This window comes from Electrophorus electricus, chromosome 6 (genome assembly GCF_013358815.1).
Source record: "Electrophorus electricus isolate fEleEle1 chromosome 6, fEleEle1.pri, whole genome shotgun sequence".
NCBI classification, from domain to species: domain Eukaryota; kingdom Metazoa; phylum Chordata; class Actinopteri; order Gymnotiformes; family Gymnotidae; genus Electrophorus; species Electrophorus electricus.
Window position 1 is genome coordinate 12647110 of NC_049540.1, and position 21848 is coordinate 12668957.

General features: G+C 44.6%; 1 protein-coding gene across 2 annotated transcripts; it reads left to right on the forward strand.

Moving 5' to 3' along the window:
- Positions 1-10: 10 nt before the first annotated feature.
- pigl (phosphatidylinositol glycan anchor biosynthesis, class L) lies at positions 11-21839 on the forward strand. Of its 2 annotated transcripts, XM_027029913.2 has the most exons (7): positions 11-376; positions 615-714; positions 11254-11344; positions 13303-13370; positions 16019-16050; positions 17927-18060; positions 21090-21839. In XM_027029913.2, exons 1-7 carry the CDS (start codon positions 46-48, stop codon positions 21216-21218), a joined length of 885 nt encoding a protein of 294 aa, XP_026885714.2. In that variant the 5' UTR covers positions 11-45; the 3' UTR covers positions 21219-21839. The 2 variants fall into 2 exon arrangements, with proteins under 2 accessions (XP_026885714.2, XP_026885715.2); XM_027029914.2 differs by lacking the exon at positions 16019-16050 and having other exon boundaries at positions 21090-21177.
- The last annotated feature ends 9 nt before the right edge of the window (positions 21840-21848 follow it).

Sequence of the window (21848 nt, forward strand, 5' to 3'; positions counted from 1 at the left end):
ATAAGAGAACGTTGTTCTATACGGATATTTTGTGAAACGGTAGACATGTTTGTTTTGCTTTCTATAATTTTTTGCTGTTTCGTTTACCTTATTTCCGTAAAATTGTTATACAACCGATTTAAAAAGTTATGGCCAGTCTTACTGAATAACGTTTCACTTTCTCCGTGTACAAAGAAAGATTTAAATGTTCTCTCGACATATGATCGATACGACTTTAATTCAAGGAATTCAGAAAAAGACAATTTGCACACGCTTAATGACAATCGAGTGCTTATTGTAACTGCACATCCCGACGACGAATGCATGTTTTTTGCACCAACAATTTTAAAACTGGTTGAATCAAATGCATTGGTTCATTTACTCTGCCTTTCATCAGGTACGCCTTCTACTGCTTGAAAATTTCACAAAACGCTGATGGAGCTAAACATATCGGTACAGACAAAGCGTTGTAATTTTATACTAAAACCATAACAGATCGATGCGTAAATATTCCTCTACTTTAAAGAATATAGCCAGCATATGTGGTCAAAACAACATATGTAATTTTTTATTTTATTTAAAGGATTATCTAGCTTGGCGATGACTTTACTTCAGAATGTTTATCTGATATTCAGGAAATTACTACAACCAAGGAGACCAACGTAAGAAGGAACTCGTTGACAGCTGTGCAGTTTTGGGAATACCAGCCAACCGTGTCACCATTATTGATAACAAGTAAGAACAACAGTTTTTCTGTAGGCGTTGCATGTACTCCACTAACAAAGTGCTCAATGTTTGTTTGCAAAATCTGTAGGAAAATTTCAAGAGTGATTGTTTTCAATCAATTTTTGTTATGATTCTTGTCACAGACATTTTTTTTTTATAATTAATAATATATTGGCAGTTATCCACCATGATTCTAACAATGGAAAGACCACTGAATTATTAATCTTATTATGTAGCATATTTCAATAATAAGTTCACTGAATAATATACTATATTGTAAATATCAGTTCAAACACTTAGATATTAATTAGTTTCAAAATTAAAAGTAGAAACTTTATAGAATGAGCACTTGGGGTTTAATGTTTCCCTGCACTTGAGCTGCCCCTAAGGCTATCCAAGTGTCTTTTCATCCTTCAGACTTCCAAAACTGACAATAAAACTAGATCTGTTCCTCAAGGGGGCGTTCCTTCTGTGCACTGAACATAAACAGCCAGACCCACCCCCAAAGCCTCAACCCCAGCAAGCACACCCATTAAGGGCATACCATGCTGGGCGTGGGCCCTCCCCTTCTCCCCAAGCTACAGAGAGAGCAAACAGTGGTCAGGCTACAAATCAAGGCTGCCCATTCTCAGCACAACAGAGCTGTAGTGTGGCCTGCCTGATGTATGGGCCCTCTCTGTCAGCAGAGCCATAAAGGACCAGGGGTCTGCATGGACAAAGCGCCTCCAGGCAAAAGCGCAGTGGCTAGGTTCAGTTCAGTCTGGGTGAACCAGATCTGAGAACATTGTTTGTAAGAGGGCAACCTTCAGGAGTGCAATGCTGTCCCATGAGAAAATATCTTGAAGGGTGATGTTATCTGAGCAAATATTTTTGCCAGCATAATTGATTACTCTGTGAACCACACTGATGTTAACTCTGTTTTCCTTTTAAGTACTAGCCTTCCACATCTGTGTAATGTTTAGTGAACCTAATTTTAAGTTCTTCTTCTCCTACACGAAGCATTCACTGGCAATGTGTTTTTTCACCAAAGTGTCATTTGTCTTTCCTCATTCACTGTAATCTCAGTGAACCAGAAATTATACCCTAGAGTCTCTACAGCCTACAAAATACAGGCTGGTCAGAGTTCCTTTTCCATACCCTTCTATTCCGCCCATGTTGAATCCGTCAGATAGGACAGAATGAGCAGGTCCTTGTTCATGTGACCCTGTGACAGCAGGGGTGATGTCACACTTGGGCCACAGCCCAAGGGTTGAGAAGAGAGACGTAACTGGAGGCGCACACAACTGGCTGGGGTTTTAAACATGCCCGGGAGGTTTATTAAAGGAGGCTGGGGGTAGGGAGGGAGGGGTTGCGCCTCAAACTCTGAGGAGAAAGAGCACTGATCTTTTATATTCTGATAAATGCAACCAGATGGAAAGGTGACAACTGATCCCAGATAAGCAGTAAACCTCTGAGAGTGGGAGCGTTCGTTGGTTTGGATTTGCCTCTTGAGGATGCATTATGAATATATCTGCAGAGCTTAACATTTGGGGCTGACCACCCTTAGACAATAGATAACTGGAATCTCCTTCCCCATTCCCTCATATAGCCAGGGGTAAGGATAGGTCCTGACTGCACCATAATGGGAAATGACTTTTTCTGCTAAATTTCTGAGCTGTATCATTTAGCTAGGTTATTTAGATAAGGACCAAATTACCATCAGTTGGTCTGGTTCACATTTAGGCATATGGCTTTTAAAGAGTCAAGTTCTGTTTGTCTCTCCATAGCCCATGTTCAAGAATCTGCAAAGTAAAGTCTGAGATGTCTCTATTTGCAGTCACTAGCTATCATCAGATCTTTCTTGATCAGAGTCAGATGTTCTAAGAATATCACCTGACATTTTGCCAAGCAATGTGCTCTGGTGGTGTTTATATAAAACAGCTGTGCATCTGTGCGTATGACCTGCAGGCATGATTATAATCTCCTGTGCTGTCTCCTCAAAATCCACTGGCACACCTAACACTCCATTAAGCACATCAGCATTAGACATCCACGTGGAACAGTTGATCCTCAGAGTCCTTCGAGATCAACTGCTTTAACCGTTAGCACAGACTTGTGGGGTGCCGTTTTCTCGGCACACGAACGTTTGGATATACGTTTCTTCACTTAGATTAACAGCCATAAAAGATGAGTTGAACCACGAGATACAGTTTAGGGGTCTTTGCCACTGGGTCTGTCGACGACCTGCGCATGACCTGGCAAGGTCTACAATTTATCTATGCCAGGCCATACACACATAACGTATAGCGTAGGCTTTTCATTTTAACTGCAGCAAAGTGTCCGCAGTGTATTGAGGTCAGCGCCCTCGAGCGTAGCTTTAGGGGAGCAGCGACGTGCGGACCCCCCCCACCGTAACACCACCTTGGAACACAGCAAGTCGATCTCGTCGAGTAGAGCTCTCCGGAAGCGGGGTGTCTCTGTGGTTCGGCACCTACATTCTGGTGCCTGGAAGAGGTCCCGTCTCTGACAGGTGGAGCAAAACGGGAAGAGAGAAACTCCACCAGGGACTGAAGATTGAGCGTGGATGGATATTGGGGGGGGGGGGGGGGGGGTTGGGGGGGCTGGTGATCATGGTGAACTGTGTCCCCCCCCAAACGAGGTCCTTTATCGCAGCCCATACCGAGCTTAAAGCTACTCCGTCAACTCGCGCGGGAGATGTTTTAGGACCTAGGAGCAAGAGCAATCGGACTTTCTGAACCATCAGTTATTCCGTTTGATAATACGGCACCAATTCCATACGGCGACACAAGGGACACACGGGTCCCAAGCTAGGCGCAGAGGGAGGAACAGGTAATGGTGTGTCAACGCTTCATCTGAGGTTGTAAGCTGCACCTCCACTGCATCAGTACATTCAGCGAGTATAACACAGTTGGGAGATCTAGCAAAAATTTATGGTAATAGTTGACAAGGAACGGGAATGAGCACAGCTGACTCGGATTTTCTGGCTGTGGAGCATTCAGGATGGCATTAATCTTATCCCGAGCCTTGTGAATTCCATGTCTGTCAATTCTGTGTCTACAGCACTCAGTGGAGTCTTTGAAAAACTCACATTTGCTTCTGTTGGCTCTCAGTCCGGATTCTTGTCAGAACAGTGGCTAGGTTTGCCAAATGAATGACATAGATCTGGTCAATCTCACCATGCTCACCATGTGTTAAAGATGCAAAAATGTCATCTTTATGTGCGAGTGGATATTTGTATCCATGTATTACAGGGCTCACTGTCACCTTGAAATCCATGAAGGTGCATACTTTCCATTGTCTTTTTGCCTACAGGTACTATTGGCATTGCCCGTACCGATCCGTCCATCTTGGTTAAAATACCTTTGTCCAAATTCCTCAGTCCACTAGGAGTTGGAGCTCTGCTTCCAATTTAGGGTACCAGTGCCCTCTCTGAACACTTGTGCATGTCCGGTAGCTGTGTCAGTTTTACGTCTGGTTTTTGACCGTTCAGTTAGGTGGCTAATTTCCTGGCCTTTATTTCATGTCATTTGAGACACATTCGACTGAGCCACTGTCATCCAAACAATCCTACACATCCATGCGTTTGTACATATAGTCAAAGATTGCACCTTTTGGTTCTCTTACTTCACACCTTTACATTTAGTTTTTCCAGTGGAATGTTCCTCTCATCTGTATATGTTTCAGTCTCACAGTTGTGTGTTTAAATTTAGGGAAGTGTTCCTCGTAATCTTTGACAGACAGTGCTGACGCCATTCCCAATTACATTTTTAAAATGGCACTCCATTAACTTTAGGTGTGAGCAGTCCTATGACCTCATGTCATCATCTTCTGTGGAGTCTAGCCCAAGATGGGACAAATTGTCCTCATTTGAATCATCATGTCTGTCTTTGTTGCTTCCTGTACTTTTTTGTACATTTCCTGTTGTCTTTCCCCTTCTCTCACTGCACCTTGACTTACACATTTTTCTCTATGTATCCCGTTCTGTTGCACTACCTTTAGTCTTTTTCCTTAAAGCAGCGATGTTAAGGATCATGCGAAGCAAGGCTGTGTTTTGGCAAATGTTATTCTCATTGGTTTGTGTGTCATTCATGCAGACAAGTTGCAATGCTGCAGTGTCTTTGCCTTGTAACTAGTCTGTATCTCCTGCTGCATTTTCCTTGCTGATCTCCAACATACAGGTCAGTGTTGGTCTGTCTTCTGTCAGAATCTGCTCATGAATGCTCTTGTTGCGCTTGCTCGCGATAGAGCCAGTCCATCAGCACGTGACAGGCCGTACTAGAACTGACAAAACTCTATCAGTCTACAAAGCTTGGCCATAATACATTGATACAAATTCAGTCTTTGATTCCTTTTGTAAAACCTGAAGCTCTGCACTATCACCAATGACGTTGGCTTTAAAAGCTTCTATAGAATGACGTCGGTTTTGTCAGCCGCTTCGGTGGGTGCAGTAACACTGCAGAGTAAGTTATACGTGTTATTGGCCGTAACACCGAGCAGCATAGCAGTTTTTACTTATTTTGTTTTACCAAACAATACTACTCAATACTTTCTGCGTAACAGGCTATGTCTAGTCCTCTACCATGCTATCAGAACTGTCCATATGTCCCACACGTCGAGACATTATTTCCTTTCCACAGTGTAATATCACTTCTTTTATCTTGGTCTTTGTTTAACACCCGCACTGCCTCCTCCTGCTAGCCTATCCATCACTGAAGAATCCCTGTGGGGTGGGTACATGAAATCCACAAAAGCCAAGTCAATTAAGTCAATTTTCAATCTGTTTTCGCCTGTCTGTTGGGGTTTGTATATGTTTGGGATTCATATAGTCTGGTCAGCAATTCTGTTGCGTTTCTTCTCTTGCATTAACAGCAATAAATGGACAGTGGTAGCTCAGTGGTTAAAGTACTTGACTTGTAATCAGAAGGTTGCTGGTTCAAGTCACACCACTGCCACTGTTGGGCCCCTGAGCAAGGCCCTTAACCCTCAATTGCTCAAGTTGTACTCAGTCATAATTGTTGCTTTGGATAAAAGTGTCAGCTAAATGCCATAAATGTAAAATAAATCATGAGTTGAAATGTCAGGTACAGTTTATGCGTCTTTACTGTTCAAGTGCAAATTCAAAACATGTACGTGTTTCTCCAACATGCCACTCATCCTGTTATAGTGTGTACATTGTATAGGTTGTGCGCATTATTGAAATATTGAAATAAACACATAACAGGCATTCAGAATGTAGACGCCACAGAGGCCACGCCCACGAATGCAGCGCTTCCTGCACCAGGCCGTCATTTGTTAAGAGAATTCCGTCTGACGTTTTTGTAAAAGAAAACCAGAGAGTCGGAATGAGGAAACTGTGGAAGCGAGGCTAGGAACCAATCGAGGAACCTGCAGTCTTCAGTCTAATGGCCATAAGCATGCCAAAGGCATTTTGCTGTGGAAGTGCTTTTTAGGAGAAAAAGCCTGAGGTTGAGTAGATGATTACTGTAGCATACTGACCTAGCAGGAGTTAGGCGAGACTGCATCGCACTGTACGAGAATACATGTGTTCTCGACAAAAGCCAGACAGATCCCTGTTTAGCGTGATCGGGCGCGCTAACGCGTGGCCGGCAGGAATCTGAAATGTCTGTTGAGCGCTCATGCCACTCACAGCCATAGATGTTAATAATTATTCATTTTACTTGTGTTTTGTCATCATGTGTTCACTTAAGGTCTTAAGATAGCCTATGTGGAACCATCAGGTTGATTGTGTAAAGAACACTCTGTGTTGAAGTTAGGGTCTGGAGTTTGGTTTGGATGAACCCTATGGTCATACATGAAATCATGGTGCGTTCTGGGAAGTGTGTGTGCGTGTGTATGTGGATAAGTATGAGAGAGAGAATATGTGAGACTGCAGAATAGGGTTCAACTGAGCCATTAGTAGCATGTGAACTCAGACCCCCACCTGGAACTCTTATCTAATCAGCTGGCAACATGGCCAGACTACAATCATATCATTTATTGCTTGTTCTCTGTCTCTGCCTCTCTCTCTCTCTCATATATATGCACTCAGTCATATACCCCTTAGCACCCTCTGTCTACATCTTGGCTGAACTTTGATCAGATCTTGTTTAGAATGTCTGGTCTTCTTTTACCCCACTCTCCACTTACCCCACTTTGTATGTGTGTGTGCGTGTGCGTGCGTGCGCGTGTGTGCGTGCGCGCGTGCGTGCGTGTTTGTGTGTGCGTGCGTGTGTGTGTGTGTGTTTGTGCGTGTGTGTGCGTGCATGTTCTCTCCCTTTCTTTATTTTCCCCACTGTTGACTCCAGACATGGCCATGAGCTCATGCTGTAATCTTTACGATCATTTCCCTTTCCCACCCATAGACTGCTCAGTTCCACAGATATGCACAAATACACACTCTGTCTGTCTCTCTGACTAACACATACACACTCAAGCTCTTTATCTGTCCCCACACTTGTCCACCAAGGACCAGACTGCAGAGGACTTACACTCCAATCTAGGTCACTGTGATGTGTTTGCCCATTTTGCCTTGTTTGTGTGTGTGCATATGTGTGTGAGAGAGAATGCGTGCCTTTGGCTGGAGAGTCCCAGAAGATTGTGCTTGTGGAGTTGGTTAGTTTGTGTGCATCTGCTCCCCTGTGTCAGCTGGGCTACACGGTATGCTGCTACCCTTCATACACACGCACAAACACAAAGACACATGGACCCACACACACACACATGCACACACGAACCCTTTGCGCACACACACACGAACACAGGATTCCATCCACACATAGAAACACACACACATTTAAACATACAAACTTGCACAAATGTGTGCACACACCCACACCCACATCCACACCTACACAAATATGTAAAAACACAGAGACATACAGATTCTGTGCAGTGGAGAGCTCACTGACACACCTGCCTGTTCAGTTGGCATAGTATGAACCTAAGCAACTCTTGCTTGTGGTAATCTTTCACCCCTCTATGTGTGTACGTTTAATCCTCTTTGTGTGTATGTGTGTGTGTGTCGGTCAGTGTGTGCCAGGGTCATTCAGGCTCAGGGCTGGTTGATGAGGGGTTGTCGAGAGGATGGTTCAGTGAACATGCCATCATTCTGTCCCATCACACAGGCCCTGCTCCTGACAACTCCTTCCATGCCATGTGCACACTACGTTTGGACAGCAGCGAGGTGCTTCTGTGATCTCACATCCCATGCCTATCGGTCCCCCTTCGCCCTCTGCCTCAAAAAACATCATAGCTGTGCTGATGACTTCTTTTGTGATCAGCGCATATCTGATCACGCACCACTGCCCATGCACTAACATGACCCCCATGCCTGCCTCTCTCTCTCTCTCTCTCGCTCTCCTTTCTCTCTGTCCACCCTCCCACTTGTTTGGTGCCTCACCCCCCCGCCCCAGGTTTTAGTGCACCAAGCACTCCGTGTGAATGATAACCAGGGTAAGAGCATTGGGAATACCCTGTAATACAACCTACATACTGCAATATAACATGTTAGCATCACAATACAGAGACCAAACACTGCTTAAAACCCAAATGTCCGCCCCACAGAGAGATTGTCCGATGTCCTGCCACCAGTAACACAGTTTTTTGTTGTTATTTTTTAAAGAAGGGCAAAATAAACTATTTAAAGACAAAGTCCCCCCAACACACACAACCTGTGTCTCCCCATCCTCCTCTGTGTTTAATTATAAATTGATTTTGCAAGGCTTATAAATCCTGTGTGATTTATTAGTTGGAAGTCTGGGGCAAAACATCACACCGGGGGCTGTGGAGGCCAAGTCAGGAGAAGAGCTAATGCGATCGCCAGACAGCTCGGTAAACCTGCTCCCTGCCAAGAAGTTGTCATGAGAAAACAAGACAGATCTCTCTGTCTCTCTCTCTCTCTCTATCTATCTATCTATCTATCTTTTTCTCTCAACTTTTTTTTTTTTTTCCCCTCCAACACTTGTGTATGTATCGGGGTGGAGGAGAAGGAGTGTGCTTCTGTCTCTTCCAGCACAAACATTCAGCCAATGCGCCTGCTCTGCCAAAAAGTTTCTCTCGCTTGCTTTCTTTCTTTGTTTACGCTTGCCTGTTGCTTCTTTATGCGTACACGATGTTCGCCATGTCAAATGCGCGGAGCTCCGAGGCCGTAATGGCCGGGTGGCCGGCGGAGCCCGGTACAGCCATGACGGCGGCTTCACCGCTAAGCAAGGCAGGCTCTTCGGTCTCCGCCGGGAACGCTTCACGCCCCCTTCCCTCACAGGGATCCCGATGCCCCACCTGACAAATATGCCACAAATCGCAGGTCAGTTAAAACGGCTGATTTGGAGGGTGTTTTTGTCTTCCTCCTCGTCCCGCTGTGCAGCCCGTCCTGCGCAGCAGAGGAGTGGAAAGTGGTTCAGCAGGCTATTTATCCCAGCATGCACCAAGGCAGTGGAACAGACAAGAGGCCTGCGCACCCCGTAACCAGACAAAACAAATGCTGCTGATGCTGCCACCCCTGCCTGCCTCGCGCACACACACACGCAGACAAGCGCACACACTTCTCCAGTAGGCCAAAGTTCAACCACGACATTCACATGCCTGCAAGCAATTACACTTCCACATGCAAGGGCCACAGACGGAGGGAGGGAGGGAGGGAGGGAGGGAGAGAGGTTACTCTGGGCCATTTAGCACTGTTGCCATAGTGAAGCCAACACTTGAGAGAGGTCAGGTAGATCATGTGTCTTTTGTTTGGTCTCTCTCTCACTCTCTCTCTCAGCTGCCAGCGTTCCTGTTCAGTCAAAGGTCTCCATTAAGGGCCCAAGATAATAAACTGATCACATCTGAAATGTGATTTGAAAACCAAAAAGCAGGAAAGCATTCGGCCTTGAGATAAAGTTTAATCATTATAACCTTTGTTTGTTAGTGTGTGATTGTTGTTCTTGTTGTTGCAGTAAACTTTGGTCTAATTTCTCTTATTTCTCATATTTCCTCTGCACAAACATAGGGCACAGTAGCAGTACCTTTTATAATTAAGATCAAGGGGACCTGTGTTTACACCACGGCCTTCTAAGTGTAACCAAACGTACTTTTTGTTTTTGCTTTTTAGCATGTGCACGTTAAAGACTGTGACCTCCTTCCAAAAGTGCCCGGTGTACGGATACTGTGGCTCTAGCGTTTGTTCTTCCCTCTTTCCTTGGCTAGCGCGTCGTCACTCTCCGTCTGACCCGTCTGCGCTTAAAGAATGTCATATCACGCCCCACTCCCACCCCAAAGGAATGTTTCTTCCACCTTTTGCTCCCAAACACCTCATCGTCCCCCCTCAAAAATGGCATCCCCCGCTGCTGACCTCAGTAACCCTGGCAAGCCTTTGATTTGTGGCCAGATCCATCACAAGCCACAACAGCCACTGCTGTCCGGCCCCCTTTGTGAGCACAGGGAGTGAGAGAGAGAGAATGGGCAACAAAGGGGCATGGACTCCCCTCTCCTCCGCTCCCCTCCCCCTCAGTTCTATTTCACCCCTCCTGTCAATCTCTGATTTACGTTTCCTCCTTTCCAAGTTTCCTGCACCAATCCACCCTGCATCGATCCACTTTTACTCCACATGCTGCCGTGGCAACTCTCTCTCTCTCCTTTCATCTCTCCCTTATTGTCTTTCACCCTGTTCCTGTCTCCCCTTCTTTCTCTCTTGCTCTCTTCCTCACTCCCTTCCTCCACTCACCTCCCCCCCCGACCTTAAACCGTGACGCTGGCTGCAGATGTCCTCTATGTGATTGCCAGGCTGTTCTGGCGCCGTCTGCCCTGCCAGTTCTCCGCACGCGGATTGGCAGTCCGCCGTCAGGGCACGGCATTCTGGGGGCGGGGGTGGGGGGTGCGGAGGGAGCCCGAGCTGGAGCAGGAAGGTGCGGGGGAAAGGTTAAGGTCTCGGCTCCCTCCCGCACACGCCGGCGCCCTCGGCGCTTCGATTTCAGCTGAACTGCGGTGACTCCGGTGTGTCTGAAACTCCTCACGGCAAAATGGAAAAACAACGTGAGACATACAGTGGGGGTGTGTGTGTGGGGGTGTGTGGGTGTGTGTGTGTGTGTGTGTGTGTGAGAGAGAGAGAGTGTGAGAGGCTACATTCCCGCATCACCAGCAGCTGTAAAACACTGGGCGCCCAGTTATCTTACCACCAAAAGCTCTCGCCGCCCTGAGTGCTCACTACCGCCCCCTACTGGCCAACTGGAGCCCACATGCCCCACAGCCTACACACGCGTGTTTGCGTGTATGCTCTGCTGTGGCAAAGTGCTTTGCTGCATGTGTAATCTGAAATGGACTGTTTGTGTATATAGCAGGAATAGGCAAATGGAATGGATCAGGTGGAAAACAATGTGTCATATTTGGAACTGACCGCATCTCAAATAAAAGGTGATACTGGGGTTTCCAAACTGAGGGAAAAAATCCTCCCATTGCTGTTCTTGTATTTGTTTGCTGATGTTGGCAGTATCATATGTGACGTTTCTAGTTTTGTGCAGGCCTCGTGACTGCAGTGCTGTGAAGGTTCACCTGTCTCTCTTTTGCCCTTTCCAGAGAGTTGCCAGACGACCCGAAGGCCGACTGGAGCACCGCGCTGATCTCGGCGCTCATCCTCACACACATCCGCGCTCATGCCATCCACCTGGTGAGGACCCTCAGGAAGCCTAGGCCCACGCCTCAGCAGCGGTACCGGGGCGGGGGCCCACAGTCCTCGCTGGATTGAGGAAACTGAGAATGAATCTGATCCAGTTCTGAAACAAATCTAGCCTGAAATGGCACGGAATTGCTTGTAGTGCAGACGAAATGAAGTAGATCATGTGACAACACATGGAAATGGTTATGTTTATGTATAAACAAATTGGATTATATTTTTGTTTGAATCGACTTTATCAAATTTGACATGTATAAAAGTTCTAGAATTTAGCCAGGTCCATTCTAGAAAACTGAAGCTTCTAAATGAAGGTTCTAGAACCCCAGTCCATTTAAGCTCTGTAAGGAGTCTAGAACCTTCGTAGGAACCTTCCAATAATCTTTGGACCCTTCCCGAATACTTCGTTAAATGACTGACTCATTCTTTCCATGTTCTAGAAGGTTAGAACCTTCTAGAACGCCTGGCCTAACATTGATTCTATGGTTCAGTATTAAAATCTCAAAACTAGGTCAAGTCTTCACACAGTCGTTAAAAGGGACGGACTCCCGTTATCAGAGCAACAGCTCCACCTTCCTTTTGCTCCAGGCTGGCCGTGCGTTTCACATCATCTCACGTCCACTTAAAGAGAGTCCGGTTAATCCACAAAGTTCAACATGTCTTCCACCGTCTGTATTCATCCCTAAATACATGCACACTATTATGATAGCGCTGCTGGCCCCGGTTACAGCAGACAAGCACGGCTTCCAGGGTCCACTGCTGGCGAGCTAACCCAGAGATTTTTATCAGGCCTGCTGAAAATTTACAGGAAATTTCCCAAATGGAATTTCAAATCAAGATCCGAACCATCTTTCCCCCCAATACCGCCATCTCCCATTCCCCCGCCTCCCCAATTAAGGCTCTGATAATGATAAAAGAAAGAAGGAAAACCAAGCCCAGAAGACCCACATAGACAAGCAGAAATACACGAGCAGGCAGAAAGATCGAGCTGCGTGCCGGCATCGGGTGTTCTCCTCGGAGGGCGTAAACACGTCCGCTCACTGTTGACTGCCACGGCTGCTTCTGCGGGAGAAGGATTTTGTTGAAATGTGAGCGAGCTGTAAGATAATATATTGTGTGCGTGGGGGTGTGTGTGTGTGTGTGTGTTTGTCATTCTCATATACTCTCTCTGCTCAGCTCCGTTACAAGCACCGAGACATCAAAACCTCACATCCCGCCACTCTGCAGAAGACACTTCACGCCTCACGTTCGCTTTGGCAGCATTCAGCATTTCCGCAAAACAATGCCATTCTCTGTTCTTCCCTGTATGGGAGTCCAGATTCCACGGTCTCCAGAGCCTAGGTGTGTCCCACGTCTGGTACCTGGGTGATGCAGGGTTTTTCCCAACACACTGGAGCAAAGGAGGAGAAAGGCTTCACATCCCCCGTCAGCCCCTCACCTGGCTACAGCACTGCACCTTTACATGTCTACTTTTCCTCATTTACTAACACCCTTTCACCCCAAGCCACACCCCATCAAAAAAAAAAAAAAAAAGTTGAGAAAAAAAAGGCACCCGTGAAAAAAAGCCCTAAATTATTAGTTTTTGTGTGCCAAGTATTTGGTTTACTCACTCTCTCACACAGGGTCATGTGCCCCTGAGGGTTTCGGAGATGACACTCCACACCCTAGCTACCACAGGGAACGCACTCCAAATCATTCCCAGCTCATTTTTATCCTTGAGCAGTCTTCACATCTCAGTTGTGGTTTTCAGATTCATCTGGAGTGAAGTGAATTGTGTTTGTCATTTCATAGAGGGCCTGTAATGGGTGACATGCACTGTCCCAAATCTGACCGTTCTGCCCTTATGTGACTCTGCCTCTGTCTACAACGTTCAGCTCACTCGCATGACCACAGTCCACCTACACAAATGGTCTGTAAGCCAATTTGCTGATGTCCGATGTTTGACGTCTCCATAGGTGCTGACATTCGATGAGGGAGGAGTGAGTGGACATGTGAACCACATCGCCATCCACAAAGCTTTCAGGTACTTTCTGTCCTGGGTTCAAGGTTTTGGTGATGCTTCGTAAAGATGTGTCTGCGCTGCCTGTTGCGCTGTTTAGGAAGGAAACCTGTATTGCGTCATCACAGTGAATATCAGCACTCTCGCTGGTACAGCAATCTCCTCTCTTCCATCTACAACAGTGCTTAAGGTCACTTTAGTTGCTGGCTGTTTCCATCATTTATGCTATTCGGTCAAATCTTGTGATCCCACAATGCTAGTCATGCTTATTTTGACACAAAGTCATGATCTGCCAAAGCTGTAATTTTGTAAGCTTTGTTCACAACAAAGGAGATTCATGGGAAAATGTGTCAAACTTAAGTCACCTCTTATTGTTACTCCGACGGCACAGTACAAATGTTTCCAATATAGAAAAATAAGCTGTTATTGATCCGAGTTCCTTTAGGAATGTGCAACCACACAGTTTCACATTGTATCAGCCAACAGCAGAGCTGTGTGCCTCACATAAAGCAGCAGGCATCAATAGCACATAGACGACCCACATTTGCGCTGCTGGTTAATTTTACTGAGCAGACGGTTGTGTACTTTCTAAATGTTGTTTTCTTTTGAAGTATTAGATGTGTTGCTTGAACCGACCATAGACACTGGTATCCATCCCACTGGTTGGCATATGCCTAATGGTTAAAAACACAAGACCCTTCGAATGTTTGACTCAGTGCTACAGTTGCTCACTACCACCAACGGGTAGCCTTAACGTACCAAATACGCCTCAGAGACATTTGCCCGCCAGAACGTGGTTTATGTCAAATGTAACGACTTTAATTAAACTTTAAGGCAGCCATGGCCTCACATGCTTAGTGGTAAGAGTCATCTGAATTTGTTTTCAAACCATCATTACAGTGGTCTTCTTATTCTGTAGAGAAGCAGGGAAGACCTGGTCTATGAACTGGTCTACGAGAGGCAGTCTGATATGCTTTTGACCTCCTGGCCACACACCCTTTGTTGGGGAGATGGGCTCTCTGTCTCAACAAAGAGTAAAGACAGAGCCACTGACGATAAAAGACTGTAAACATGGAAGCTGAGTTTCTGCCCTGCACTATTAGATTTTGTCTCCATGTTTCTTCTCGACATTTTAACGTAGTGACAAGAAGAAAGGAGCCACATATAAACATACGTGCACACACACACGCACACACACGGTCTAAAAGCAGCACGTAGACATACATGTGACATCCAAAGAGCACATCCAGTATTACATAGTCACAAACCTCTTTCTAAATATGGATGCATTTTGCACAAAATGAAAGTAAGAGAGAGAGAGAGAGAGAGAGAGAGAGAGAGAGAGAGAGAGAGAGAGAAAAGAAAGAATGAGAAAATTCTCACAGATTCATTTTTGGCCTGTTTATCTACGTGTGCTGTTCCAGCAACTATCAATTCATCATAAGTAGATTGAAAGTTTCTGAAGGGTGCAGCTTCCCTCCCCCCCCATGCCCTGTGCTGTGTACTGCGCGAGGTCGCGGGAGTTCACGTCACTGGCGGAGTCCATTAAGATAAGGCTGTGTAGGCTAGAGTGCAGGGGTCACTTCTCCGGAATCGCAAACACGGATAAAGCATGGCCGCGGCCAGGTTTTACCCCTCCGTACGGTCTGGGAAACGCCGCCGCCTGAAACGCACCCGCGTCTGCTCGCCTAGTCCTGTCCGAGGCCTGTCCTCATCTGCATCAACCCCTTCACCGTCACCCAAGCCCCCAACCATGCTCGTTTTGAATCAAAATTTTAAAAGGTGGGCTCTGTGTAGGCAGCTTGGGAAAGAATAATAGCTTGTTTGAGGCTGCACTTGAGCGTAGACACATGCTGGCACACGATGATGTGTGAATCACTTGTTGCCGCAAACTCCTCCATTCTGTCGATATTCGTCTGGGCTGGGTTACAGCGTCGGACGTGCTACTGTTGTCCTGACCTTCCCCCCAGTTGGTCGCTTGCCAGTGACAGGGATTCTGCTCATCAGGCAGGGAGAGGGAGAGGATAGGGGGGATATTAATGTGGTGATGTACTAAGAATGTTATTCTTAAGCTCTGTAGTGGTCGTGATTTAACGTTTCTGAGCAATGGTCCAGCCTTTGGTTATTCACCAGGAAGGTCTGTGTGAAATATTTCTACGCTGGCTACCGCACGCTGCTTAAAATGCAGATGATTATGGAAAGTGTTGCCTTGTGGGAAATGTGGTTTTTGTCAGCTTGACTGATGAGGAGATGGACAGGCAGAGCAAGAAAAGAAAGGAGAGGTGGGAGCCTCTGAGCTGTTGTCCCTTGGTAACCGGGCCAGGGCACCACTAAGATTTCCAGGAACTGAGTATTGATTTAAAGCTCCCTCAGATCTGAGAAAAGGACAGACCTGCATGTGAAATACCAAACATCATTCGATAGTGTGAGACTGCACCCATAAAATTCATGCATTTCTATTTTTATCTCTGAATATTTGATTGTTGGTTTTCAAAAATTCATTTTAATTAAATACGTTTAAATCATATCCCAATTTTGATTACATTCTGCTTCATTTGTATTTAACAGTATTTTGCTTGCAAAATCCCAAGTTTTGGTTTGCCGAGTAATTAATTTGCCAGCATTGTCAATCTTATGTAACTAAACCTTTTTTTTTTATTATTTGTCTTCAGATATCTAGTGTCTGTTGGCAGAATACCAGAAGGTACGTTTTCTGTGAGTTTGCATCATGTAATTATTTCTGTCTACATGTATCCATGAAAATACACAGGGATCCAAATCCATCTTATGCCTGGGTGAACTGTGCCACCTGCTGGGTAAATTGTACCATATTCTGTGTCTGCACTTATACAGACTGTTATACACACCTAAAGCAATATATTCACCAAGGCCACCAAAGGGCAGCACTGAATCACTCAGCTTCTAACTGAACAAGGCCTCTCTAAACTCTCAGGATAAACCCAGAGGATATGGCAAACGACCCGCGGTAAACGTTTATAAAGAAGCACAGCCCGGTCTTGTTTTGGTTTAAGAAACTAGACTCTGGTTTAGGGGTTAGGTTTCAGTTTACCTTTAGGTTTGACCTTGATTTTAGCATTCAGGCTTTAAGTCCCTTATTAAAAAGAACTGAAGTAAGCACAAGAATGTTTTGTTTTTGATCTGATGTTAAATCAGGTCTCCTCTTTGCTCGTTCACCCCATCATGTCACGGGGCCCTTATCAGGCCAAGGTTAAATCAGCTTTCTTCTGATAACTACCAAATCCTTTGACTTGCATAAAAGTCAAAGCCCCTGGGCCATGTTCTTAGGAAGCTCCTCCTTTGTTCTCTTGTACCCTCCACCAGCTGTGTATGTGCGGTCCCTCACACTAAACACACTTCTGTGGGGGGCAGATCCTTCAGGGCTGTAGCATCTAAACTGTGGAATTCTCTACCGCCTCTACGAAATCATACTAATCTTTTCATCCTTGAAGTCTCTTCTTAAGACCCACCTCTTTAAACAGTATTTTTGTCTTTAAAGGTTATGGCATTGTAAAGAGAGAGCCACCATACAAGTAAAAATTATTATTATTATTATTATTATTATTGGACAGCCATTGTGCAGTAGAAAAAGGTCCCCTCACGTCATAAATGGCTTAGAAACAATGAGGAAGCACCATCAGATAGTGTAGCAGCAGTACTGTGTACCTCACTGGTTGTGTAATCTCCTGGCCAGCCTCTCCAAATGTACATTCTATGCAGCATTTCATTAATCTGAACGTCAGTGTTTTACTTTTGGTCCTGAGCAGGATTATTTGCTGTTTTCATGGTTATTCCAGTAATTGGCTTTAGTCTGTCCTAAATATACTGTGTATTTATGTATATGGGATATAAATGTAATAAAACATTCATCAAAACCTTATATCGCATGCGCCCAAGAGTTCATTAGAACTCATACAGTTGTCATCCCTCTATGGCGCCCTAGACATAATCTGTGTGGCAAAATGCATGATTACTGCAGGAATGGAATCCCATGCATAATCTCGCTTCTGCTCAAACAGCCTCTCTGAGGTCCATGCCAGCCCAAGGCACCGTTCATAAGAACAAGCTCCTCTCTGTTGATTGCGTTGCTGCATCTGACTTGGCATCAGTAAGCAGCGGGCGTGGCCGCAACACGCGGTCAGAGCTTGGAGCTTTGTTGGACCTGAGGTCTAGCCTCTAGAGGTTTCAGAAGCTTAACCTGCTCAGAGAGCAGGGAATGGGGCTCTCTCCTCTCCCACGCATGAGCTCGTGCTAAGATGATTTGACCACACTAGCTTGTCAAGGCATGGAGGGAACCCCAAAGAGGGGTGCTTATTAAAATGTAACATACTGCAAACTGTACAGTAGCTTTGTTAGAGATCTATAAATACGTGGCATAGCTCCTGTTTGGGTCTGGAGTGAGCTAAATGAACATGATGGAGCAATGCTGTTCCACTTACAGATTTGAATTGTTGATTTGGTCCAGAAATTATTGCCAAAGGTACTAGCAGTGTTGTATCCATATGGTAAAGATAGTATTATTGTATGTCTGTATGACTGTCGATATATCCCCACCCCCACAGACTGCCAGGTCCTCTGCCTTCACACCATCAGCATCTTCAGGAAGTACCTGTCAGTCTTAGAACTGCCAATCAGCTGGTTCCTACCCTCTTCATTCTACTGCGTGATAGGGCCAGAGGAATACAGGAGGGCTAAGGTGAGCAAACAAAGATTTTAAATTGACTATATGATAACTTTGCATATAATACACTGCCGGGCCAAAAAAAAAAAAAGGTGTCGCACACTAATATTTCATTGAACTGCCTTTAGCTTTGATTATGGCACGCATTCGCTGTGGCATTGTTTCCACAAGCTTCTGCAATGTCACAATATTTATTTCTGCCCAGAATTGCATTAATTTTTCCCCAAGATATTGTATTGATGATGGGAGATTTGGACCACTGCTCAAAGTCTTCTCCAGCACATCCCAAAGATTCTTAATGGGGTTCAGGTCTGGACTCTGTGGTGGCCAATCCATGTGTAAAAATGATGTCTCATGCGCCCTGAACCACTCTATTACAATTTGAGCCCGATGAATCCTGGCATTGTCATCTTGGAATATGCCTGTGCCATCAGGCAAGAAAAAAGCCATTGATGAAATAACCTGGTCGTTCAGTATATTCAGGTAGTCAGCTGACCTCATTCTTTGGGCACATAATGTTGCTGAACCTAGACCTGACCAACTGCAGCAACCCCAGATCATAGCACTGCCCCACAGGCTTGTACGGTAGGCACTAGGCATGATGGGTGCATCACTTCAGCCACCTCTCTTCTTACCCTGATGCACCCATCACTCTGAAGCAGGGTAAATCTGGACTCATCAGACCACATGACCTTCTTGCATTGCTCCAGAGTCCAATCTTTATGCTCCCTAGGAAATTGAAGTCATTTTTGCTGCTTAGCCTCACTGACAAGTGGCTTTCTTAAGGCTACACAGCTGTTTGGTCCCAATCCCTTGAGTTCCCTTTGCATTGTGCATGTGGAAATGCTCTTACTTTCACTATTAAACATATCCCTGAGTTCTACTGTTGTTTTTCTACGATTTGATCTCACCACACGTTTAAGTGATCGCCAATCACGATCATTCAAGATTTTTTTTTCCCCCGACTACAATCCTTCCTTGAAGATGATGTTTCCCCACTGTCCTTCCACTTTTTAATAATGCGTTGGGTAGTTCTTAACCCGATTTTAGTAGTTTCAGCAATCTCCTTAGATGTTTTCTTTGCTTGATGCATGCCAATAATTTGACCCTTCTGAAACAGATCCAACATCTTTTCCACGACCACAGGATGTGTCTTTCGACATGGTTGTTTAACAAATGAGAAGCTACTCACTGCATCAGTTAGGGTTAAATAACTTGTTACCAACTCAAACATAATCACCCATGCAGTAATTATTTAATGGTAGGCTCTTACCTATTTGCTTAGTTAAATCTAGGTGGTGACCTTTTTTTTGGCCAGGCAGTGTATAGATCACATAAATCTATTTGCCTCACATAGATCATATATTACCTGACATACCACCTTCCATGTCAGTGAATCTTGAGAACTGGGACTCGACCTGTCCATCAGATAAAACACCGTGTATTGGACGATATTTTAATTAATGTAACGTACAAAAGTAAGAAATTTTTTAAGTTGCATTTTAGCATAAAGTAAGGCATTTAGTTATTTTATGACTTAGTGTGTAATTTATAATGACATGTTTTCAGCATTAAGGTAAGGTATTATCAGATGTTTAAATAAATATAATAAAATCAGGAAATCTTGGGGTCAGATCAAATTCTGAGGATCCCTTCATCAATTCCTCTTTGTTCTTCATGTCATGACACCACTTTCACTCTGGGAAGATTTCAGATCATTTTCTATTTTATATAAGGCTCATACTGTTAGGGACATAATTTGTAGACAGCATACATTTCAATTATTACATTTGCACTGAATTAATATTAAAAATGTGGAGTTTCAAGTGAATAACAAAGGTAGCTAGTAATGGTGAAAACCAGGACATCTCCTATTTAAACACTAAATTAGATGTGGTCATGTGGCATTTTGTCAGCTCCATTAGATGACCACACCATCAGCATATCCGACAGTGGTAACGCACTGCTATTAACATTGTGGAAATATGCCACATATCTGCTGATGTCATATACAATACAAAAATGCAATACAGTGATCAATGTTGGAATCTGCATAGATTATTTAATTCATATTTTATAGTTATATAATAATTTAGATAATTTAGAACGATCAAAATTGTATATTTCCTTGGATCTTTTGTCTTCTGTCATGTCACCACAGTCAGCGGCTTTCAGCCTCATCAGATAAATCTTTTTAATCTCTCTTAAGAAAGATAATCGATTATACCATGTCTCTTCAACAGTGGTTTCCTTTTAAAGTATTTTATTTTCTGTCTTAAAGCGTTAATTTTATGTATATCAGTATTGTTTTACCTCTAGGAGCTTAACTACAAGTGTTGTTAGTCTGTGAAAGGAAGCCACTGATATGATAAAATGTTAGTCATTATTTCATTAAAATGAAACGAAAATATGGTATGGTGTGATATAGATCATATATGATTAATGTTTTATTAAGTAGGACTGACCTCTGTTGGGATATAAACAGGTCAGTGGGAATGCAATGGGATACAGCATCTTTAGACTGTATTTCTAATTGCCACGACATGTCAGAGTACAAACTGATTACTGAACTATGAGAATGGGCGTCAACTCTAAACAGCAGTTTTAAAAGCATCCAACATGGCACAAGTGGCCTAGAAACTATGACCACACCCCGTTATATAATGAAGCTTTTTACAGCAGGTTGCCCCAGCTGGGCACTGTTTTCAGGCTTGAAATGCAGCAGCTTTGAGACCTTAGATTTGACGTATGTTATTAACCAGCCCTCTTCAGCCATCTGGGAATGGCATTACAGTCCTAAGGTCTGACCTGGCCATTTAAGGGCACTCTGGCAGGGTCGCAGGACAGTACTGATGGGCGTATGTTTAGCCCTGGCCTGCGTGGGTGAGTATTTCCAATGCCCTTAAGATGGTTCGTATAGCCAGTGAAGCCCAGTTTACCTCCATCACTCTGTCCTTGTTGACCATGAACCTGAAGCGTGCCTGCCATGTCTCCCTCCTACTTCTTCTTGTCTTCCTTCCTTCCTATTGGCCTTTTGGAGACAGGAGGCCATGCTCCGTCACCGCTCCCAGCTACTGTGGTTCCGTCGCCTGTACCTTCTGTTCTCGCGCTACATGTTTATCAACACCTTTCGAGCCATCACCGTGGAGACCAAGAATGTGAAAATCTACTGATTGGAAACGGTTTGCACTCACTCAGTGTGCCCAGCTTCCGAGAGACTGAACTGAAGGAGAAGCGTCACACTTTTTTCAGTTTCACAGTCGCTTGTGTCACAACCAACCACCTTCCTGCATTTCACCATTCCACACTCACTTACTGAAACTCGGGAGCAAAAATGTAATCACGTGCGCACAAACACACAGGATCTGCTACGTGAAATGGCATGAATGGGTGAAGCTAATTCTTAATTTCATTGGAAAAGGTGTTTAAATATTCTGTTACTCTAATTGTTTAATGCCTGTTTCACACTTCACAATTCATACGTGCGTTGGCCTTTCACACTACATAATTCATCACGTCACGACAGTCGAGGGCCTTCTCATAACTCAACATGCAAACAAACAAACAAGCTGCGAGTATCCGCAGATCATCAGGAAGCCCGGTGTGCGTTATGATGGAGGCATAAAAGCATCTCTCTTCCAGTTTCTAATGTGCTATGATCTTATTTTACTGGCAAGGTATAGTCTTTACATACTGTACCTAAATTGATTTTTTTATGTATAATCTCTATATATTATATGTGCATTTCTTCTGAAATCCATAAATTGAGGAATAAATAAATACATTTGAAAGTAGGACTGATT

Bases quoted from the DNA above. Each gene is read 5' to 3' on its own strand.
- pigl (XM_027029913.2), top strand. From the start codon at position 46: ATGTTTGTTTTGCTTTCTATAATTTTTTGCTGTTTCGTTTACCTTATT. The intron at 11,345-13,302 runs GTGAGGACCCTC...ACGTCTCCATAG, and splicing joins GCGCTCATGCCATCCACCTG to GTGCTGACATTCGATGAGGG. The intron at 18,061-21,089 runs GTGAGCAAACAA...TTTTGGAGACAG, and splicing joins AGGAATACAGGAGGGCTAAG to GAGGCCATGCTCCGTCACCG.